Source organism: Bos indicus, chromosome 20 (assembly GCF_029378745.1).
Source record: "Bos indicus isolate NIAB-ARS_2022 breed Sahiwal x Tharparkar chromosome 20, NIAB-ARS_B.indTharparkar_mat_pri_1.0, whole genome shotgun sequence".
Lineage (NCBI taxonomy): Eukaryota > Metazoa > Chordata > Mammalia > Artiodactyla > Bovidae > Bos > Bos indicus.
The window spans coordinates 17,938,621-17,963,630 of NC_091779.1; the positions used below are offsets into that span (position 1 = coordinate 17,938,621).

General features: G+C 44.5%; 1 protein-coding gene across 1 annotated transcript in view; it reads right to left on the reverse strand.

Annotated features, from left to right (window-relative positions):
- The window catches only part of ZSWIM6 (zinc finger SWIM-type containing 6), a 211,749-nt gene extending 202,979 nt beyond the window's left edge, over positions 1-8,770 (reverse strand). Inside the window, exon 1 of the mRNA XM_070774642.1 lies at positions 8,098-8,770. Coding sequence (XP_070630743.1) covers positions 8,098-8,761 — 664 coding nt within the window. The 5' untranslated portion in view covers positions 8,762-8,770. The remainder of the gene's footprint in view (positions 1-8,097) is intronic.
- Positions 8,771-25,010: the final 16,240 nt, after the last annotated feature.

Below are 25,010 nucleotides of genomic sequence, written 5' to 3' on the forward strand. Positions count from 1 at the left end.
ATTACTCAGAGAGTAAGAGTACCAGCCAGAGAGGCTGTGTCTGGCTCCATAATTTACCAGCCTGTGTGACCTTGGGCAAAAGTCACTTGCGCTTTTTTCCTGTGCTTCAGTTTTCTCATCTGTAAAATGAGGATAATAAAAGCACCTAACTCCACAGGGCTGTTAAGAAATATAATGTACTTGGAGCAGTAACTTGGAGCAGTAACTGGCACATGGTTAAATGTGCTGAAAGTGACTGCTATTATTATTATTACTATTAGTAAATGTTACAGGAATATTCAGAGGCTCAACATAAACTATGTGCAGTTAAATAAAGAAAAGCCCCAAATCACACAAGGTCTTTAAGAGAGATGTTGATAAAGTTTTGAGGCCGCATCAATTACATGAAAGAAGTGCATCTAGGGGTGATGGATACAGTGCTGTTTACTGATGCTGAGGGCGGGGCGCCACTGACAGAGACACTGAAAAATGCACAGAAACAGGCCAAACACAAAGTCTGTTTTCATAAGCACATTAAGTTCAGAGCAAACGAATTTCCTACAAGGTACTGACTTCTACTGTTCTGTGTATTTTCAACTCTCAGTAAATTCTGTATTACAAGGAGGTATGCATACAATGATGTAGATCACACCAACTGTAATAGAGTTTCATACAGTCAGCAATCATAATAACCAACTTTTTCTGAACTTTAATCTCATCACAGAACATCTCTACGATGTCCAAGTGTCTACAAATGTTTTACACTAGCATGCACTAGAAGGCTAGAATCACTGCTTAATTGAAGCCATCAGAATCTGGTCTGAAACTAAAATGCTATCTAGAAAAAAAAATACTTTTATAACACTAGATGAAATGTTAACCAAATAATCTCTCTAACATCTAAGACAATTTACATTCAAGATATGCTTGTCCTGATTTTGGAGATTTTCTGAAATTTACCAAATGTTCCCAGCAAACTGAGGCAGTCTGTGAGTAGAAAAACAGAGATTCCACGTTTAACTTTGCAATTTACTATACCTATCAGGACAAATTACTCAACGTGTCTGTGCCATGGTTTTCTCATCAGCAAAACAGGAGAGGCTGGAACTGATCTTTACAAATCTCCAGAGCTCTGCTGCTGCTGCTGCTGCTGCTTCTAAGTCGCTTCAGTTGTGTCCAACTCTGTGCGACCCCATAGACGGCAGCCCACCAGGCTCCCCCGTCCCTGGGATTCTCCCAGCAAGAACACTGCACTGGGTTGCCATTTCCTTCTCCCCTCCAGAGCTCTACAGGTATATAATAACTATCGCACAACAGTTTTGTATAAAAACAACATCTCACCTGTTCGTATATTTAAGAAGAAACAGAAGAATGCACCTGTACACAGGGGTCACTGAAATATGCTTAGGGTAACGATACTCAAACGACACCTACTTTTCATTTGTCTTTTCGCTCACTTGGGAACATCAAATTAGCTATAAACACATAAATATATTTATTTATTGCAAAGAGTCAGACACGACTTAGCAGCTGAACAATAACAAAATAAATACTTGTAATATATGCTGACAGAAAACTAGTTATCACTTAAGAATTCAGTTAGCATACCCTTAGCAACAGAGTTTACTTACTATCAGCTGAAAGTCAACATTTAAGTTCAAAATGAAAAGCAGATTTTGCACTGCATTCTCTCCAAAGCTTGTTTTGGCCTCCTTTTCTAGATCAAAAAAATTAAGGAAGCATCCTATTTTTAAAGAACTGAAAACTATGTACAAAGCATATTCTCAGCAGAATACCTGGCACTGAAAGCAGAAAAGTGGAAAGATACTCAGATCTTTCCAAGCAAATCTAACTAATACACTTTATTTTTGAGACTCTGGCTAGGATTGAGAAACAAGAGTCTCTTCTTATGGGACTAAACTATGTAACATATTTCTCCAAATTATCATTCGATACTGATTTCTCGGCAAGAGATGAGTCTTTCCACTCACTTAAAGCAAGAAACAGCTCATGTTTTCTAGTTTACAGTAATGTTCAAATATTTACATATATCAAAAATTAATAAACCAAGAAAATTAAATTAGGTTTTTGTTGGGAAAAATCACCATTCTTCAAACTATGTGATAGTAATTTGAAAGGTAACTAAAAATGCTTTTATGGGCTCTATGTAATTTACTACCATTTAAAAAATAGTTTCCTATAATCTGCTTTGTTCATAGAAGTTTATACTTACCTATAATCTGACTTCTTTTGTAGGATATTTGTTCTCTTAAATATATAACAGTTGAAGGTCAACAGCAGATCAAGTTTAATGATTGCCCCTATAAAAATTTCTAACACAACATGAGTTTGTTTTATCATACACATAGGTAAGTTTCTTAAAATAAAGGTACCAAATTCACTTTCCATCACTGAAGAAAACTGATTTTCTAACACAAAAATATAAAACACATCAGTATCTGGAATTAGTACAGACCCATTCGTATAATTTTTAAAAGGGACAACTTTCTTTAAAAAAAGCATCATTCCCTCACTGCCATCCTGTTCACTAAAGATATTACTAGTTGAAATCATGCATTCTTAAGTAAACCCTTAATATGATTTTGAGTAGAGAAGACATGCTAGCTTGTTATTTTTCCAGATGAAACATTTAAAGTTTGAATTGATAGTTATTGACTACCCATTGTGAAAAGAAGCCAATGATAAAGGAAAACGGATAAACATCTTAACAACTGGCCAGGACATACTTAAAGACAATACTGACTTCGTCTGCTCAAAAAATCCTGATGTTTTTAAAAGGAAAGGTATCCAAGTTTCACATCTGAAGAAAGGATGAAACTCAATGCACAGTTGAAATAAAATAAGAGATGGTCTATTCCTCAATTCCAGGGTGTACTCAGAATGGGGAGATGGGAGATGGCAAGAAATTAAAGACTGCAGTAAGAGTAGAAGTATTTACTTAACTCAAATCTGCAGTTCCCACCTTCCAGTACTATTGAAATTTTCTGGCTATGAAAAGTAGTCTGTCTCCCAAATGAACACTTCAGATTTCTTCATTGGACCAGTACTAACCATCAGAAAACTAAGTATTACAAAAATTCAAAGCTTTCTTCACTTAAAATTGAAAACTGAAACTCCCTCAGACCAATGCTGAGCACATGCGATGCTCAAATACTTTCGAAAAATCAATTATAAGCAAATGAAACAACTCAGAGAGGAAGACAATAAAAGAAAAATACATATATGCATTAGTTTCAAATTTTCTTTTGTGTAATTCTTCATTAACCAAAAGACTTAACAAGTATAGGCTCTGATTCAAATTTGTTCTATATCATTACTTTAAACTTGGGAATACATTCAATAAGCTATACCATCATCAATAAACAAAATATCTATCTCTGAAAGTGCATTCAAAATCGCATCTTTATACAATAATCTCTGGTCTGTAAAGAAAATCAAAATACTCAAAGGCCAACTAATTAGCCTCAAGTAAGTCAGCTGATTAAAATTTTAACCATCCTAAATCTAGTATCTAATACTGATCCCCTTTTACTGCCTTACTACTCCCTAAATCATGAAATTTAAATAACAAATCTGAAAAGACCATGAGAATGCTTACCATTGTTAACATAACTTTTCTCCCAAAAGCAACCAGCAAAAAAAAAAAACCTCCTTTTAAAACTCAGCTCCCTCCTTCTACAAAAGACTAGTTTCTAGTTTTGTTTAGACATTCCTTGCTTTTAAATGATTGTTCAATCACAAATAAGGAAATGGTGTTTCAAAACAAAAAAAGAAAACTAAGTATACACAAGGTCTTCAGAAAGGAGACACACACACACAAACACATACTCCAAAACAAAAAATATGCATTCATTAAAAACACAAGGATAATTTTTCTAAGATTACAAAAATATATGCTTCTAATTTTAAGAAAAATCCAATCATAAGTTAATACAATGAAAAGTAAAATTCTCCCCAAAACTGTGCCCCCTTCTCCAAAGATAATCACTATTCAATGGTTGCTTGTATAGCCTTTCCAGACATCTTTATAACACCAATACGCGAGCCTGTCTTTGCTTTCAACAGATACTGCAGTGTACTATATGAACAGTTGATCTGCTTTCAAAAGAAACATGGTGGTCACCCTTACATGTCAGCATATAAAAATTTACTTTGTTTTTTCATGGTTGCATAGTATTCCAGTGAGTACTTCTTAGTTCCCCTCTGATAGAAATTTAGATTGAGTCCAGCTTTTCAGTTACAAACCATACTACAAGGAGCATCACCCACCGAACTGAACATCTCTGCGCACTGATATTAATAAATCTATTGAATAAATTCCTAGAAATGACACAAAAAGACTGCGCCCAGCATCCGGGGAGGCAGCATCCCATTCTCCCAACTCCTCACTCAATTCTGGGTAATATCTACCCGTGAGTCAGTGTGGTAGATGAAAACAGCTTTCCATTTTTGTCTCTTGAAGATGAATACATTTATTAATAATTTGCATTTCTTTGTGAAATGTCTATTTTTCCTACCAAGTTCTTCATCTTTTTCCCCAAATTTCAGGAATTATCTGCTAGCCTTTGGTCAAACATGTTGCAAACAACTACACCAGTTAGTTGCTTAACTTGGTCCCTTATGTTTTCAATCCTACAGAAACTTTGAGATTTTTTTAAATCAAGTAACTTGTATCTGTCTTTTCCTTTACATTTCAAGTTTCAGACCCCATTAGGGATGCTCTTTTCCACGCTTCCCTTGTAGCTCAGTCGATAAAGAATCTGCCTGCAATGCAGGAGACTTGGGTTCAATCCTTGGGTTAGGAAGATCCCCTGGAGAAGCAAATGGCAACCCACTCTAGTACCCTTGCCCGGAAAATCTCATGGCAGACGAGCCTGGTAGGCTGCAGTCCATGGGGTCGCAAAGAGTCGGGCATGACTGAGCGACTAACACTTACTCACTTTTCAGGCCGAAATTTTTGTGGAAAATTCGTATGTGACCTATAAATCATTACTCAAGTACTGTCAATTATATTTACATTCAAGCACCTTCAGCATTAGCTCCCTTCCAATATATTGTTAGTTAACAATAATAAGCCAACAATGCTTTCTCTAAAACTTCCCATAATCAACTGATGAACAGCTCTGCACCAATTAAATACTGCTTACAACTACTACTCAAATATTTAATTTTTTTCCTTTAAACTTCTTAAAATCTAGGGGCTGAAAAATAACCAAGAAAGTATGTTTAAATACTGGGAAGTCCCAGTTCTCTGCCCCTCAATTCTTAAGTAATCTTCAACACTGTAAGTGCAAAATAAAGTCCAGCAACTAGACTGTCTGTCTTGTAGTTATAATTTAGTCATCTCTACAAAAGTCAATGGATATTTCCTGTACAAACAAACTTGTAATTTTGCAATACCAGAAAACTGCTTATGATGCTATCAACACATATTTTGTTCTTTTCCATTTCAGGTTATAAAGCAAAAAAGACTTCTATCTCAAATCACAAAATTATAAAATAAGCTTCATGTTAGTTCCAATGCAAACCACCACTTAGAGCTAAATTAGATGGTTAATCTAGCCACTCTCTCTGTTCTCCATCAAGGGAAAAAAAATAAAATCCTGGTCATAAGTTTTCTATCTCACAGTGCCAGCTGCCAGGCATTTAACAGCCTTCCATCTCTACACCGACTGGCACAACAAGTAATACAACTTGGAAGTTAAGGAAATTGGCAGAACACAGAGGGGAAAAAAGAATTTTTCCCACCATTTGTACAGCACTTGTTTAGCACGCATGTAAGTGTTTCCAAAGGGGTGGTCAACTCTTCAAGCTATATGAGAAGCATCATCCTGCTTCACATCAACCACTGCCAACTCCATTCAGTGGCCTCCTTCCCCTCTGGGGACTATTCAGAAAGTTACTATTTTCTTTTACAACTCACCCAGGCCTCTTCACCAATGAAAGCAGGCAAGGCCCACGCTGTGTGTCTGTCTCCTAGAGAAGATTGCATCTTTTATTTATCGTCCCTTGGCTTTATTTTCACAGTGAATTCCTGGCTTAAATGCAATCAGCCAAGAAACCCTCCCTGTGCGCTCTCCTGTCATTCCTCATTGCTTGCAAGCAGAGTCAAGCACAGAAGGGGGAAAAAAAAAAACTCAGCATTGCCAGCCAAGCCATAAAAACTCACAAACTAGTTTGTTATACTGAGATACCATGGATGTGCTTCAATCCATTTCAACCAGGCAGGAAACAAGGGGAGGAGGGGTATAACTTGAAAGAATGTTAATTAGATTTTTTTTTAAAGGATAGATGGATAGCCTCAGAAGTTAAACCCCACTCCAGACATAAGGAAAGGGTGTCTAACCTAGAAAAGGCAACACTGGGGACGGCCTTTAGAAATAAATGACCATGCAGAAAAATCACGTTCCCAGATTGCATTAGAATTCAAATTAACCAGACAGGATTAAAACAAATCTTAATTCTCTCTTGGGGCCCCACCCAGACCCCTACCCGACTCCCAAAGAGAAGGATAAAAGGAACTGACTACGGAGAGAGAAGATTAAATTAAAAATCAGAGACAGTGATGCTGCCAAATCTCTCCCCATTCATTAGGAACCGCGTTCACCACCACAATTTAAATAGACAGCACTATAAGAGGGGGGTAGAAAAATACGCCCGTTTTGCAATCAAGAGAAAAATACGAGGAAAGGCGAGTTTCACTACAGCATTGTTCTTTTCCGTCTAGCTCAAACATCCCCAGCACTACAGCTGGGGGGAAAAAAAATATCTGACCAGAAAGACACATTGGAGGGTGGGGGGTGAGGGGAGCACAGAGAAAGCTTTTAAAACTCGGTATTTGAGAAAACTCTCATGGTCTGTCAGAGAAAGAAGGGCTGTGCAGCTTTAAGTCCTTCTCTCGCCTTTGTCAAATATCTTCTACTTTACAAGCCCTGAAAAGAAATAAAGAGACTCTTTTGTTTGGTTTCTCCTTTTCGGAGGGTGACAGAAAACTGAAAGGGGCACAAATAAACCTGAAAACGAGAACAAAGTGCGGGGTCGTGCCCGACTGCCAGGCGGTCGCGCCGGGAGGGACGCGGGAGCTGACGCGAAGCCCCTCCGCCTCGCGCTCCGGCCGCCGCCGGCCGCGAGCGCCCAGCCTGTCGCAGCTCCCCGCGGCTCGCACGAGCCCGATCCCCGGCCCCCTCCCCGGTGCAAACCGAACTCCGCCGGCGGGAGCCCCGGGGACGCCGCGGTCCCCCGGTAAGGGGGACAGCCAGCTGCCACGGGCCCGGCTCGCCCCCTTTGATTCGCGGGCGTCCTCGGGAGGGGAGGTCCCTCAGGAAAGGGGTCCAGCCTGACGCCCGCGCACCCCGAGACGGAGAGGCGCGGAGGGAAGGACATTTAAATCCCGGGGCGGCCGGCGGAGCTCGCCCTGGCCAGCCCAGACGCCGCAGCGACTCCCCCGCCCCCCGGCACGCCGCGGCCGCCAGCCCGTCGAAGCCCTGAGAGGAGCGGCCGCCGAGTGGCATTAAAATGTATTTCCCTCCCCTCAAATGGAGGGGGCGGGGAGGGGGGTGCAGAGGAGAAAGACCGGCGAGTGACAGACAAGGGGAGAGACGAGGCATAGCGCAGAGCGCGGCCCGGCCGCCGGCTCGGCCCCGGCCGGCATTGTCTGTGCGGCCCGCGCCCCCTCCCCCGCCCCGCACGGCCCCACCACAGACACCCTCCGCCGGAGCCCGGCCGGCCGCCCGCGCCTTTGTCCACATTCACCCCCCAAAACGTGTCAGCAGCTCTCCAGGACGTGCTCCCCGGGAGAAGGGTGGGGAACGGAGCGGGCCGGGGGCACCCGACACCCACCCGGCGGACCCCGCGGAGGGGCGCGTCCTGCTGATTCATTTCCCACTCGCGCTGGCCCGTCCGGGGAGACAGGGGGCGGGGAGGGGCGGAGAGGAAATGGGCGCTTCGCTCAGGACGACTGTCCCGGCCAGTGAGGGCATCGGGCGGGGTGCGGGCGCGCGCTGCGCTGAGGGGCTGCCCAGAGGGGAGGGGGCGGGCTCCCCCCACCCGAGGGACTGACGGACAGACAGACGACCCCGCGACTGCCCCGTGACTCACCGACTTGCAGGACGTTGTCTACGCAGCCGCTCTCCAGCAGCGCGATGCCCCGGCGGAAGGGCAGCCGTGTCTCGTCGCCGCCGTCCGCCGGCCCGGCGGCCCCCACCGACGGGGCCCCGGCCCCGGAGGCGGCGGCAGCGGCGGCGGCGGCAGCGGCGGCGGCGGCCGAGGTGGCGGCCGGCGAGGACGAGGAGCCGCCGCCGCCCGCGCCGCCCGCGCCGCCGCCCGCGCCGCCGGGGCCGCCGCTGTCGTCGCCGGGGCCGCCCGCGGCGCCGCCGCCGGTGTTGAAGGACGAGTACATGCAGATCTCCCGCTCGCTGCGGGGGAAGGACCAGTAGACGATGCGGCGCTGCACCGGCTCCGGGATGCGCTCGAAGCGCTCCTCCACGCGCTGGAACGGCCACTTCTCAGCCACCTTGCGCGCCGCGATGTCCAGCAGCGACTCGGGGCTCTGGGTCTTGCCCGGCGGCAGCAGCCCCAGCGCTGCGCCGCCTCCGCACGCCGCTGCCGCCGCGCCGCCCGCCCGCGGGCCCGGCCGACAGGCAGAGCTATAACCGCCACCCGCTCCTCCGCCGCCGCTGCTGGCCCCGCCGCCGCCGCCGCCGCCGCCCGGCCGGCAGCAGAGCCGTTTCGCCGGAGGAGGCTGCTGTCCGCGCTCCGCCATGACCGCGCCGCTTCTAACCCGACAGCGGAAGTGCCGGGACCCTATAAACGGCACAAGGAAGCGCGACACGCACACGCCGCCGCGACGCCACGCTGCCATCTAGGGCCCGCCGCTCCTTGTACGGGCACAAGAGGTGGGGCCTTCGCCGTGACGTCGCGGCCGAGGCGGGGCACCGATAGGGGGACCTAGGGCCAAGGGCGGGGCCTATGCAAATCGCTGGGCTGAAACATAAATAGAGCACTCCGCGGACACGGGGGTAGCGGGGGCGGTGGGGTTGGGTGCCCGATGGGTTGTGAGAATGTCAGGCTGCTGTGACGCGGGGGGCGGGGCTCAGGCGGGGTTCCCGTGGGAGGGGGCGGGCCGCCCGGCATGGTCTAGGGTGCATGGGTCTCTGCGCCCCCTGCCTGCTCAACTTCCCCCTCCAATTCCCTGCTTACCTTTGATGTCCCGCAAGTGAGGACGCGCCTCGTGGGTCGCTGCGGGGAGGGAAGAGTAGATGGGAGGTGAGCACGGGAGAGGGGTCCGGGTAACTGGGGGGCGGGACCCTGAGTCGAGGCCCCACCCCCACCCCGCCAGAGCCAGCCCGCCGGGGGAAAAGCCTCTGGGCGGAGGAGGTGCTTTCAAAACAAAGAAATGCGGCGTGGAACCCGGGGGACTGGGGTGGTGAGGAAGGCGGAGGAGGTGCGGCTGAGGCCGCCTGCTTCCCCTCCAGTCAGCCCAGAGGAACTCCCCCCACCCCCAGCCCGGGCTGCGGCGCCGGAGAAGAGGGAGGAGGCTGCGGTAGTCGGCTGTTTTCCATTTCACTTTTGCAGACCAAGGCGGAGAAGAGCACCAGTTCCGCTGCTTCTCCTGTCTGCAGCACGCTCAACCCCGAGCGAGTCTCAGCTTCCGCTCAGTCTCGGCTTCCAAGCTTGCCAAAGTGTCCGAAAACGCGCAGAGCGCTCGGAACCTGTCCCGCAGCTGTGCGACGCGTGTCTCGAGCTGGCCGCAGCCGCCCCGCCCTCGCGCGCCTTCAGCCCCGCGGGCGGGGATGCCGGCTCCGCGGCCTCTTTACCGGGACCCCGCTCCAGGCCCGGGCGTGCTCCGGCTCGAGGTGGAAGGCACACCCGGGTAGTGGATTTAGCAAACACACCTTTGTGAGTACACACGACACGGGCGCGCGCGCACACACCCTGCAGGCGCGCGCGCACAGTCCAGCCGGCTGCAGACGGCGCGCCCCGGCCGCTCGGCGGCGGATGGTGGCTGGGAGCGCACTCGGTGCACCGTTGAGTTCACGGCCAGCCTCGACCCCGGGCTGCGGGGAGCCCTGGCGCTCGGGACGCACGCCGGGCTCTCTGCCGCCCTGGCGGCGCCCGAACGCCCCATCCTCCCGGGGCAAGGCTGCGTGGGGGCGGGCCGGCGGAGAGCGCAGCTTGCTGGGGCCGGGGCGCCGGAGAAGGCAAAGAAGCGAGTCCCCTGTGAACCAGGAACGCTGCAGACATTGTTCTTCGTACTCTCCAGGGCTCGGTCGAATGTGGGTCCAAAACACGGCCTTAATTACCACGTTAGAGACATCCCTACTCTTTGCCCTGCCTTCTGTTTCTCCTGTAAACCATGTCACTGATAGATACTGTGGCTATTTTAGAACATAAACCGTGTCTCCTTTGACACGTTCGCATCTTTTAAGGTTATTGGCTGATACCCACATGCCTGCCTTGTTGCCTGGATTTAAAGAGAGAAGAACGCTCCCGAGTTTTTAAGAAAATCGCCCACTCAGGGCCGAGGCCCGGGAAACCTCGAGTTCCAGGTCTTGGCTCTTCCCCTCTTCAGGCCCCACCAAGCCCCAGGCTGCAGGTCCCTAGGGGACCTGATGCTGGCCGACTTTCCGCAGCTGCCTTACTTGTTAGGAAAATTTTGGTGACAGTATGTTTTTGTATATCCATCTGGTATTTTTCTGGGCACCTCCTCAATGCTTAGGAAAAGGCCTGGGTAGAAAACTGGAAGACTATCTTACGGGCAAAAGGAAGGCGGAAAGGTTTTTCCTTCAGTTTTTCTTATTTTCTAGATTTCTTTTTTAAAAAATAAAAAATTTAATTTAAATATATATGATAGAGAAAAGTAAGTTGAAAGTAAAATGTGGTTTCCGTTCTGTCTTCAAACACAGCCATGATAGAACTTAGGCTTGTGTAATATTGTATAGATTACTAAGGATTTTCATACACATACACACAGAATCTTGGAACTGGAAAGTCAAAGATGACAAAACTTATATCCCCAGACAGGGTAAACTCATTCAGGCACCTACCAGGTGTTAATGGAAGAAATTAACTCATACTGAGTGAGAAAGTGGACTGCTTTGGAAGTGCCTACCGTTTAGAGATCTTGATTTTGTATTGAACCAACGAGCCTGGATTTAAGGCGTTGTCCTACATGGGAGGAATTTCATTTAACTCTGTTCAAAGGTGAGTCCAGAGCCACCAGCTCAGCTTTCCCCCTTTGTAGTCTCTTAACTGAGACCAACTCTCTTGAACTGTTCTCCTTCCTCTGGTTCCCTGACACTCTCCTGATCCTACAATATCTCCAACTTGTCTTTCTCTGCCTTGTTTTGGGGTTTCTCTTCCTCCAAACTTTAATGTTAACCCTGCCCTACAGCCTAGGAGGGTCCTCTTCTCTATTTTTAGAGGCCCACACCTTGGAGAGCTTCCACTGTTTGTAACTCCCAACCATGGTCTCTGCTTCAGCTCACTTCTTGCTGGTGGTCAACTCTCTTTTCCATTGCCACCTCAAACCCAAAGTACCACATTTCCCTGGAAACCAGGCTCTCTTCCCCTAGACTGTTATTACAGTTGCCACCTGTTCATAGGCCGCCAAGATTTTTTCCTCTTTGCCTGAAACTCTCATATAGGTTTATTTGCTGAGTTATCTCTCCCGGCCCTCTCACTTAGTCACTTATTCCTCCTCTTCACTCCACACAGCCTCCTCACTGGTGTGTCTGTATAACCTTTCCTCATGCAAATCCTCCTCCACCCAGCTGTTATGCTTCCTAAAGTATAATTCTGATGGTGTCACCCTCCTGCTCAAGTCCCTTTGAATGACTGCCTGCCATGTACTAGGGAAAGTCCAAATTCAGATTTGATCTTGCCCAAACCCAATTTTCCAGCCTCATCTTTCACTAAAATCTAACAGAACTTCCAGGTCCCAGACAGGAACGGTGTTAAATCCCATCAGGACTTCTCCCAGTTCCCTAGACGACATCCCAGCTTCCCCAGTCTGCACATTTGCTCAAGATGTTGCTGTTGCCGGTAACAGAAAGATTCTTTCTCCCCATGGAACTTGTCAAATTCCTACCCTTCGTTCCAGGACTGGCTCAAATGCCACTTCCTCTGGGAAAACCCACCTGGATCTGTGATCTCTCCTCAAGCTCCTCTGACACTTTGGATCTTTCTCGTGACATTTATACCATTCTGCCAAGGGTCACAGCTATGTTTCCACTTGCTAGAGCCATTCATCTCTCTCTTCCCTGGTTAGAAGGTCTCTGAGGGTTGGGATTATGCCTCAGCCATCTCTGTCTCTATAGTCCCAGGTGCCCAGCACTGCACTGCAAGGTTTCCATCTCCCCAGAGGCCAGCTACTCTCATGAGTCAAGAAAGAAGTGCCAACATGTCATCTTTGGCTAGTTCTTATGCCGCTCTCATATTTGAGGTATTTACAATGTTTTTTTCCTGGTGTTCATAGAAATCATTACTAAATTACTGTTAATTGCCCTTTTCAAACAGGCCCCAACCCTAGGGACCAAATCAGGGCTAAAGGCCTCTGGTTATGCTGAAATGTTTAACATTAGGCAATGGTAGGAAATCAAAGTACAGAAAGTCTTCAGCTTCCCAAATGCAGTGATTCATCACATCACACCACAGTGCATCGGCCAGTGTGGTCAGGAGCTAGGCTTTTAGGCTGACTTCATAAATAGAACTCCCTGTAGCTAAACTGATAGACACCCTCTCCCCCAGCACCATACCAAGCACCTGGCCTGTAGCACTTGGCTGCATCAATAGATGAATAGCTAAGGATTTATTTGAAAGGAGCAGTGGCAGCCTATCTAGACATCTGTTATGACTTCTCTACCTGTCTTTAAGAATGAAAATTTGAATTAAGTTCAGTAGAGATGTATAAAATTCCCGGAGCAGTGGTTTTCAAAGAGAGATCCTTAGAGTACCCCCAGAGCATTGCACACAGTTTTGGAGCTGGGAACCAGAAATTGACACTCGCTTACTCCCCTTATGAGTCTTCTTCACATTCAAGTTTGAAAACTACCCTTTGGTGGCAAGAACTTCACACAGCTCCAATGCTTAGAAGAAGGTCTGCGGAAGGAAAAAATGGCTTTGCCTCATCATTATTGCTAGTCTCAGATATTTAAGAGATTAATTTTCCAATAATAGGAAGATTTGAAGATGTGAGAATTAGATCTAAGGAATTTTAAGTCATTTGAAGCTGGACAAAGCTATTCCCACTTCCATGCTTTTCCTTGTACTGGGATAGACTTTTTATATTATAACCAAAACCAATTATTAATATGTTCCCTGCTGCTGCTAAGTCGCCTCAGTCGTGTCCGACTCTGTGCGACCCCATAGACGGCAGCCCACCAGGCTCCCCCGTCCCTGGGATTCTCCAGGCAAGAACACTGGAGTGGGTTGCCATTTCCTTCTCCAGTGCATGAAAGTGAAAAGTGAAAGTGAAGTCGCTCAGTCATGTCCAACTCTTCGCAACCCCATGGACTGCAGCCCACCAGGCTCCTCCATCCATAGGATTTTCCAGGCAAGAGTACTGGAGTGGGGTGCCATTGCCTTCTCCTATGTTCCCTGGGATATAATTAAATTGTTTAGAAAGAAAGAAAAGCCTAAAATAGTATAGTTAGCCTGTGAATTGGGATTATTCTCCTGTTCAGTAGAATGACAGAGAATTCTAGGTGGCTAAAAAAGAGTAAAGAGTGAGATATTAGAGATGCCACTTCATTAGGACACAATGTTCAAAACCAAGGAAGAGTGCCAAAAAGAATCTCCCTGATCAATCATTTCCACCAAATACATTCTCGGGCAAAATAAGAAGTGGGCAGGAAATGATCAACCCAGAACTGATCAATTTAAAACAGTTGTTCTGTCTCTGAAGACAGGAAAAATTTGATCTATTTCAACGGTTAAATTCCAGAAAATCAAACCACTGGTATTTCACTATTATTATTGTTTGAAGAGTGGGTGCAATACAGCACTAGAGGTTTTATAAACAGTAACTCCTTTGGTGCCCCAGTCCCCCTTGCTCCCCATGTTGTGCCCACCCCTGTCTCAACACAAGCAATGAATGAAGAAACTGAAGCTCAGAGAAATTAACCAAATGTTATTCAGCTCCAGCCTGGCCAAGCAGGGATTCAAGTTCAGTCTGTCTGATGATAAAGTCAGACCTTTCCCCATTATCTACTACTTCTCAGACTTGCCAGATGGTAAGAGCAGCCCTGCATACCTGTTTAAAATACAGATTTCTTTTAGGTCTCCCCTAGAGAGGGCTAGGGTGGGACCTGGAATCTGTTTTGTTTGTTTTGCTGTTGTCATTGTTGTTTTTTAATGTATGCCCTAGATAATTCTCCAGAATAGGCAAGTTGGGAAACTTCATAATTCCATGGCCACATTATCACTTACTAACCCACAGTTTCTTTCTTTAAGAAGTACCCTTCTAGAATTTGCTACAATTACAAGAAAGTGTATACAACCACTGATCAACCAACCAACCTTTTCCATCCTATTTCTAAGAACAGTATATTCTGTTAAGACAAAAGTCTTTAAAGTTACAATCTGGGTTTTTGAAAACTAAATTGTTACATCTCAACATATACAAAAAATCAGGTTGGAAATTTGCTTATAAATTAATTTGCTTCAACTTTTAATTTTGACAATAATTCCCACCCCGCAGAGGTAAAAGTGTTTGCTTTTGTTGAATATTAGATAATCTACTCTTGTTAATTTTTAGCAAAAATACGTTAGTATAAAGATAGTCTGTGTACCATTTTAGTATTGTGAAAACTGACAAGAGTGTTACCATTCTGCTATTCATTCCAATCCAAAGTGCAGTGGTGAAGATCTCATCAGATGAAGCCATTTCTGAACATTTAAGAGGCCTCCAACATGACTTGGAACCTAGTGACAGCCAAAAGAAATAGGAAATGCCACGTTTAATTATAGCTCTTAATCTTTCCCTTTTTTTAAATAACTGTAACTTAAAAAATATTTTATTGGAATCTAGTTGATCATCATGCAAAATGCCAGGTTGGATGAATCACAAGTTGGAATCCAGATTGCCAGGAGAAATATCAACAACCTTGTATATGCGGATAATAACACTCTAATGACAGAAAGCAAAGAGGAACCAAAGAGCCTCTTATTGAGGGTGAAAGAGGTGTGTGGAAAAGCTGACTTAAAACTCAACATTCAAAAACTAAGATCATGGCATCTGATCCCATCACTTCATGGCAAATAGAAGGGGGAAACTTGGGAACAGTGACAGATTTTATTTTCTTGGGCTCCAAAATCTCAGTGGATGTTGACTGCAGCCATGAAATTAAGAGATACTTGCTTCTTGAAAGAAAAGCTATGACAAACCTAGACAGTGTATTAAAAAGCAAAGGCATCACTTTGCCAACAAAGGTCCATCTAAGTCAAAGTTATGATTTTACTAGTACTCATGTACAAATGTGAGTTGGACCGTAAGGAAGGCTGAATGCCAAAGAATTAATGCTTTCGAATTGCTGTGCTGGGGAAGACTCTTGAGAGTCCCTTGAACTGCAAGGAAATCAAACCCATCAATCCTAAAAGAAATCACCCTGAGTATTCATTGGAAGGTCTGATGCTGAAGCTCCAATATTCTGACCACCTAATGTGAAGGGCTGACTCATTGGAAAAGCCCCTGATGCTGGGAAAGATTGAAGGAGAAGAGGACAACAGAGGATGAGATCGTTGGATAGCATCTCAGACTCAATGGACATGTTTGAGCAAGCTTCAGCAGATAGTAAAGGACAGGGAAGCCTGTCATGCTGCAGTCCATGGGGTCCCAAAGAGTCAGACACAACTTAGTGACTGAACAACAACAATAATTGATTTGCAATGTTATGTTTCAGATGTACTGCAAAGTAAGTCAGCTATACATACACATATATCCATTCCTTTTTTCTTTTTTAGATTCTTTTTCCATATAGGCCATTACAGAGTACTGAATAGAGTTCCCTATTCTGTATACAGTTCTATTCTGTATAGAACTGTATAGAACTGCAGTTCTATACAGAACTGTGTATATATATGTCAATCCCAATCTCCCAATTTATCCTTCCCCACCCCTTATCCCCTGGTAACATTAAATTTGTTTTCTTCACCCATGACTCTACTTCTGTTTTATAAATGAGTTCACTTCTGCCCTTTTTTTTCTTTTAGGATTCCACATGTAAGTGATATCAAATGACATTTGTCTTTCTGTGTCTGACTTACTTCACTCAGTATGACAATCTCTAGTTCCATCCATGTTGCTGTAAATGGCATTTTTTTTTCTTTTTATAATGGCTGAGTAATATTCCATTGTATATTTACACCACATTTCTTCATCCATTTCTCTGTTGATGGACATTTAGGTTGCTATTGTTACTAAATGATGCAATGAACATTGGTGCACATGTATCTTTGAATTATGGTTTTCTCTGGGTATATGTCCAGGAGTGGGATTTCTGGGTCATGTGGTAGTTCTATTTTTAGTTTTGTAAGGATTCTCCATACCATTCTCCATAGTAGCCGTGTAGGAGGGTTCCATTTTCTCTACACCCTCTCCAGCATTTATTGTTTGTAGATTTTTTGATGATAGCCATTCTAACTAGTGTGAGGTGGTATTTCATTGTAGTTTTGATTTGCATTTCTCTAATAATTAGTGATGTTGAGCATCTTTTCATGTGCCTTTCAGCTATCTGTATGTCTTCTTTGGAGAAATGTCTGTTTAGATCTTCTGCCCATTTACTGATTGGTTTATTTGTAACTGTAACTTTTTAGTAAGTATTTTATTAAATTTATCATAAAATAGAAGAATACTATTCAATTGAATAATGTAAAAATATTTAAATTTTCCATATTTATCTATGTCAACTGGAAAAAGAACTCCCAATTTTAAACATTGAGAAGTAGCACTATAAAAAAAAATCTTAGAAAATTAATGATTTCCTCAAAATTGCATCAATCTACAAATTCACTCTTCATAGATACCTCTGATAGGTGAGATAGCAGGAGAAACACACACATAAGACATTAAATGCTATGGTATGAACATATTCCCTAGGGAGACAAAAGATGCTCTGAACATACATGAAGGATGTATTTGCAGAAAATAATGTCACCCCTCAAATCATTTCATAAACACATAGCAGGAGGATTTTCCAAAGTGATCAAACAGTATTTTATTCATTTTCATTCCCATCTGGAGGAAGTGAAGACATACAATTCAGACAACCAAGTAACTTTAGGGGGCACCTTATGCCTAGATAAAGATTATTTGCATTTAAGAGACAAGCATGAAAATTAAAGTTAAAAATGTGAAAACCAAACTTTATAATGTATTTATTAAGGGCATTTTATCACCTACAATATTTTTAAATATTCAAGAACTCATTCCTTGTCAAGAATAGCATCATGACAATTCCAATATGAAAAGTGTCACTTCCAATGACTTCGTTCAAACCCAGAATTAAATATCTCGTGAAATGAAGCAGTCTCAGCAAAAGCTGGTATGTCAGATATTTTTGCAACGTGAAATCTGTATTAACTAACACCTCCACAGAACTCCACAGACTTCCCTGGTGGCTCAGATGGTAAAGCGTCTGCCTACAGTGCGGGAGACCCGGCTTCCATCCCTGGGTTGGGAAGATCCTCTGGAGAAGGAAATGGCAACCCACTCCAGTACTCTTGCCTGGAAAATCCCATGAACGGAGGACCCTGGTAGGCTACAGTCCACGGGGTTGCAAAGAGTTGGAGACCACTGAGCGACTTTACTTACCACAGAACCACACTACAGTAAAAACTATGGTTATGCAGAGCGTCTTTCTTTGTTATTTCTGGCTGCACCGGGTCTTCCTTGCTGCTTTGTTTCTCTAGTTTGGGGAGTGAGGGCTTCTCACTGTGGTGGCTTCTCTCGTGGTGGTGCATGGGCTCTAGGGTGAGAGGGCTCAGCAGCTGTGCATGCCGAATTAGTTGCCCCACCTCATGTGGAATCTTCCCGGACCAGGGTTGAGCATGTGTCCCATGCATTGGCAGGCAGATTCCTCACCACTGGTCGGTGAGGGAAGTCCTTGAAGATTTATTTCTCAAGTACCAAAGCTTTTTAAAAAATCTTAACCCTGTAGGCTAGAAATTGTCTAATGTGACATACATCCTTGACTTCTTAGGCATAAGGTCTCCCTATAAACACAGTGATGCCCTCAAGAGCTACTAAGGCATGCAAGACCATTGTCCACAACTAAAAGCTGAGACTACTTTTATTCTTTCTTTCCTTTTTTCCTTCCTTTTATTAATTTTTTTAGCTTTTATGTCTTTTTTTCCCCCTCAGTTTTTTTTTTTTTTTGGTCTCTACAGTTATGCTGTCCCCTGTTACTTTTAATTATTGTCATATAACCTGTCCCTCCTCCATTTCTGAGTTTTTGCTTCACATTTGGTGTGGCTTTGGAACCCAGAAAACACACTTGTTAGGATTGTGAATAAAGTAAAAATCAATTACTTTCTTAATGAGGACATCCCCTCTGGTTAAAATATGTACAGTCTATGTCACATTTATTTTGGTTTCTTGCAGACTTTCTGGATCGCAGGTAGGTGACACAAAGAGAAGGTTATTAGATGGTCAGACTCTGGTTTCTGAGGGGTTAATACATGGTGATACTTGAAATTCTCAGTGATGGCTCTGAGGTGCCTATTGAATGATACCATATAAAATAATATATCTTGAGTATGATTTAGGTTTAAAGTCTTCATAAAATTATAATCCTTTGAAACTTGGTGGTTCACATCTGGAATTTATGACAATATCCTGCCGGATTTCAGATGAAGCAGAAGCTGCCATTCCCAGATCACATAGAAGAAGGGCCTGTCATGCATTCGTGTTACAGCTTGAGTTCCCCCTGGAGTGAGGAGGGAGAGAGAATAAAATCTTCAACAAGCCCACCCCACAAGACCCGAGGCTGTGCAGGACCCAGTTCCTGCTCATCCCTCCAGCTGGCCTCACCCCAAGTTCATTCCCCTCACTCTCTGGGGTCCTGCCAACGCAGGCTGCTCAGGCCTGCTTTCGGTTCCTTGAACACTTGAGGCTCACTTCCCCCAGAGGCTCTTTGCCCAAGAGTTCCCACTGCCTGGAATGCTCTCCCTCCCCAGGCCTGGCAGTCACAGCCGAGTTTCCTCCTACTCAGCTTAATCATACTTCCTTAGGAAGGCCTGGCCACTCTGACAGGTCAACTCTGCCTATTACACACTCTTGTAGCTAGTGTACTTCCCCCTTGGAGCCCTTCGAGAGTTGTAATTTTTCATTTAGTTGTGTATAGGACAGATTACCTAGAAAATAGTAGGTGCTCAGTATTTGTTCATTCCGTAGAAAGGAGGGAGCAAGGGCACTCCAGCCAGACTGGCCTCCTCATGTGGTTAACATCCTGACATGCCAGGAGAGCAGTTTCCAACCTCTTCCTTTTACTTGATTACTGCCAAGGGCCATGGGTCTCTCCTTCTCTTTCAAGAAAAGAATAAAACCTACTCTGTGAACGTGCAGCCGCATGCCGTGAGTCTGTTACTACAAGGACATCATGGCATTATTCCAAGCAAAGAAATAAGAAGCAAATCTTCCCAACAAATTTCAAAACATTTGCCACACAGTCATACGTGCCCCCTTTAACATTTGTCTCTTGTTAATTCTATTTGTCTGGCTTTTGTCTCAAGTTTTGGCAATTTCAAGTGTTCTGGTTGCTGTGGGATGAAGAAACAATGATCTCTTAGAGACTGAGGGGGAAAATATCCACTTTGGGGGAGTTTCAGAGTTTCTCCCCTTTGATAGTATTCATGAATTGAGAGAATGTTGACTTGGAGGCAATGCTTCTGTGACATCAACCAATATTTATTTTTGTGCCTATAATGTGCCAGGCATTGTTCTCTGCCAGGAACACCTCTACTTCCAAATTGTTACATTAAAGATAACTGTGCCCTCTCCCAGGCTTCTTAGGATTATTTTTAAGAAAAGTTCAAATTGCTGAGTGAGAACTATTAGCTCTGAGTGAGAACCTTTACCATCTTTCCTCTAAACATCTTTATAACACTTCAGATCAACCAAATTTTAAAACGTATTTTATAAGTCTTTCTGACACATGGGAAGCTACACTATACATACATTGTCGATTTTATTTTTTCCTTTGCTATTTCACAGGCAGATAAAAATTTCTTAACTTTCAGAGCAAGAAATAAACATTAGATGTTGCCTCTTTTTTGTTGTTGTTCTGTAGTCTTAATAGTTTTGATAATTAAGTCTTCCACAGAAAGCTTGACCCATAATAACTGAAAAGTTTGAAAAATCTGGAAAATGAAGAAAATAGTTTACTTGTCTCCTGAAGAGGCAACTATACCAACAATTTTACATCTTCTAAGAAGGGCTTCATTTCCTTTAGACTTTGAACTTAGAACCTATGTATGTGTGTTTAGTTCTATATGACGTGGTTTTTAACACATTATATAATACCCTGTGTTGTAATTTTCTACATCTCATGTCCCCAGAAAGTTTCCAAGTTCCCTGAAGGACAGGTGATTCTAACATATCTCCTGCCTCATTTCTGTATGGAAGCTGACCGGTTGCCTCTCCCTCTCCATCTAAGGTGTCTTCCTCCTGTAAAGACTGCTCCCCACTGCACTTACCTACCCCATCCCGACTGCTTTTTCTTGCCTATAATTCTGGCTTCATTAATATCCAAAGAAGGCTTCTACCTTAAATGTGTGTTTGAGCAAGGCCACATCTCCAGACTAAACTTAGTCCTCTCAATTTACAGTTCAAACGTTAGAGATTTAGTTCATTTGGACCTTCATGAACCCCCTTTGAAAAATATCCAGGGACTTCCCCAGCAGTCCAGAGGTTAAGACTTCACACTTCCAGTGCAGGCGGCCCAGGTATCCATCCCCTGTTGGGGAACTAAGCTCCCCCATGCTGTGCAATGCAGCCAAAAAGAAGAAGAAGAATAAATACCAATATCCCCTGAAGGGCTAAGACTTGAAGCCATTATCAATTTATAATCCCAAGGGACTAGTTAAACTGAGTGCCAACCTCTCTGCCACTTCCCATGGAAAACTAAATCGAGGATGGGCCCTACAGGGTGGTGCCAACAGGGAGAGGGTTACTGGGGTGTGGGTTGCTGAATGAACTTCACTAATTTCACAGTGTTACCTTGGATTTCACACTCTTCAATGCATGGCTCTCTTTGACATTTCCTTTTTCTTTTTTTTCCCACCTTGTTTCACCTTTGCTCCTCTTGCCTAGGTTTATCTGTGTGTGCAAAAGTCTGTGTATATCCCCAGGCCTGTCTTTGTCAGGACATCCACTTGTCTAGCAATGTAACCATAAAAAATTAGTTCAGATTCCTTGTTGGATGATTTAGGTATTTTCAGCTTCATTAACAGCTAATCACCACACAATGGATTACTCAAGCAGGGTTTGAAATATGCCTTCAAGGTGGCTAGACTAACTGGAATGATCGTGGAAAGGGACTTCAGGAGGATATCACATACACACAGCTATTATGTCTTTGTGGGAACACGCGTTTGCCTATGAATTGTCTGTGCATGTTCTTGGCAGGTCCCCTTTCTTATCCTCTGTTCCACACTCCCACCCCCACCCCAGCCTCTGCCAGGTCTGCCTACAGATCCTCAGCCTTGGAGGCTTCCAGAGAAAAGTGAGCACTCATTTAGGTCCAGCGGCGTCCTGAGGAGTATCCCATCATACCCTCGGGTGAGGCAGCGGGCCTTCTGTACCCCAGCAGGGTTCGGGGTCAGGCTGGGAGGTAAAAACGCATAGCCAGGAAGCTTGGAGAAGAGCCACTAGGGACACAGCCAGGTGTCTTGCCAGCCTCCTGTTGCCTTGCCCTCAGGGACCAATTAGCATGAGAGTCAGATGTGTGACCCTGGAGCCCAAGTTTTTTGTGGGCTCTTTCTGCAGCCGCTGAAGAGACTCTGGTGGGTATGGTCAGCGTGTGGGTTAGGTTAATATGAGAGACGATGAGACCCTCCCCACCCCACAGATTCCCCAGCTCCAGGGCTGCTTTGACCAACTGAAGTCGGGTTGGCCAGAGTGGCAGCAAATTGGGGTAGGGTGCTGGGTGCAAGCCTGTCTTCCCACATGCAGGTTCTGTTTTTGCAGGTCTGGCACAGACCGTTAACTCTGGCCACACAAAGTGCTCTGTGGGCAGGACTAGCCCTATCTGCCCTGGACGGGGGACTGTTGTCAATGGCTGGTTGGATCAGTCGGGTTTGCTCTCAACATTTGTCAATGACCATTGTCAAGTGTTGCTAGGGTTTCTGGAGAAAGGCTTCACTTGATTGGCTGAGCAACTGTATTCCGTAACCAATCCGAATGCTGAGTCTGTGGGCAGGGGACTCAACATGATGGAGCAGTATCAAGCACAGCCAGACACGTTCTGGATACTAATAAGGCGTCTGGAAACAAGGAATTATAGTGTTCAGGAGTCCCATGCACCTCGACAGTTCCAGCCATGGCATGGCTGCTGTTCAAAATGTTACAGCTTAAGTTAAAGTCATTCCCACTGATTGGAGCATATCGAGATTTCAAAACAGGGGAGTAGCCATTGTAAGGAGGAAGTAAAACTCCTTGCTCATTGTGTTTTACAGCCTTCCTTAGTAAAACTGCTGAATTGTAATTTAAAATATTCCACCCTTTCAAATACGTTAAGTACAGCCCTTAAAAACAGGAAATGAGAGAGGTGCACACATATTGTCAATTAAACATTCACAGACATAGTACCACAAGGCAAAGCTGAAAATCACCGTCGTATGAATTCACTTTAGGAGGATGACAACAAGGGTCACCACCAATGGAGATGTTGTACCTCTGGCAGTGTATTCTTGGGCTGGAACCTGAATGCTAGTTAGGGAACAAATGAAAGACAAACATCAGCTTGAAGGGAAATTTGGATCTTGCCTGATCACAGATTCTCTGAGATTCAGATAAACCTTATGTTACTAGGGAAAGTTAGCTTGTACTTGACAGTAGCAATGACTGAACCCACCCTTCAGAAAACATAACTGCGAGTCAGCCAGATGTTCCTGCAGAACTCTAACAATATATCAAAAGCAAACAGAATTATCTCACCTGCAAAATAAGTTAAGCTTCTGTACAGTACTGATTTTCCATTCAGTTGTCAATATGATCACCAAACTTAAGCATTGAACAGTTTTTGTTCAATCACAAGAAAAGTTGTTTTAGTCTCTTTGTATTCCATGCCATGCCTCTCCCTTTGCACTTAGATCTGTTCCTTAGAAAGATGGAGCAGTCGTGCAAGAATACTAATGGAAGAAAGGAAGGAAGGGAGAGAAGGAGGAAGGAATGGAGGAAAGAAGAAGAGAAAAGAAGATACACCAGTGTATGTTTCCCATGGGTCCCCTCCTCTAGTATGTCCCCTCTTCTAGTATTCATTTCCTCTCTCCAACCTAGACCCTTCTGCTCTTAGAGGACCCTCCATTCAAGCCAAGGAGCTTGGTTTCAGACTAAAACAGTGTTTCAGGATTCTGCATTTTACTTTGTATACATTTTGAAGTAGCTCAAAATGATTTAAAAAAAAAAAAAGAATAAGTTTCCAAGACTGAGTTTGGGACAATGTCACCTTCCACCTCCACTGGTAAAAAGAAGAATATGCCAGAGGAAGAAATGATCTCAAGAGGGATTGGCAGCAGGACCACCTTCCTGAAAGTACAGCTTCACAAACCTCCCCACCAAATTCCCTATTCAACTCTGCCCACACAGGCCAGTGGAACCCATGTAATGTAACTCACTCTGCCCAAGAGCCTCCTGTGTCCTAATGGAGACACTCTAATAGCAGGGATCATTGTTCCAAAGGGAAGGAAACAGTATTTGGGGTTCACTTTGTGCTGTTGTTGCATGCAAAGCTAAATGCAGATATCTGTGCTATTGGCAGCATCTGAGGACGTGATTTAACCCACTTGTATAGCCAGGCATAATGATTTCTCATGTGGCTCTGTGGCTGTAACCCTACTTGTTTCTCCCTTCTGATTATTTCAATCATGTTTGCATATTAATTACTTAAGGCATAGCTTTATTATTTCAGAGGCTCTGAAGTCCTGCTTGATTCTTCTGACTCAGAACCTAGCTTTCTCTGCTGACCTTATTTGCTCTCTTCAGAAACAGATCCAGGAGGCCAGAAAAACTTAACCACCCACACAGACTCTTCATAATCAAGTCGTTGGATGAGGACAGGTAAGTTAGAAAAGTTAGCCTAGGTTCTGTCCTGGCCTGGCAGGCACACCCACACAGTCATCACTGAGTATTCTCCAGGGTTAGTACTGCCCAGGGCTTTGCAAACTGGTGTTCTCTCTCCAGAGTTTATATTTCAAGATAACTTCCAATGAGAATCATATAGTCAGAAACCAAAATGGTAGGTTATAAAAAGCTACTGGTTCAGTGAAAAACAAAAATTTGACTACTAATTTCAACCTATAATCAAACAGTAAAAATCATCCATTTAACTTCCATCCCTTTCTTTTTCTGATTCGCAGTCTCTAATAAAGGGGAAATTTTGCTTAATGATAAAAAAGTAGAAGCAAAAGGCCTGGGATAACCCACAACTAAATAAGCAGTTGTAGAGCATTAGTGATTGTTGGGAGAAGATGAAATAAGAAAGAGAGAGACAGGCAAGGGAGTTGACATGAAGTCTGAAAGACCACATTCAGCCTGCACCCTCAAGAAAGTGTGTAAGAGAAAGTAGGCCGGAACAACAATGAAGGTAGGGTAAAAAAGATGTGACTTTAGTTTTCAAAATGTCATGCCCGTATTGAGTGTCCCTTTGGTCCAAACAAGAAACAAAGGGAGAAATCCAACAGCTTCACTCACAAGCAGAGCAGTTGGCAAAGGGTCAAGGGCAAAATCTTGGAGAAAGCTTCGGCATGCAGCCTACAAACAGGTGGCAAGAATCCTTTCAGCTGGTCTCTGTTTT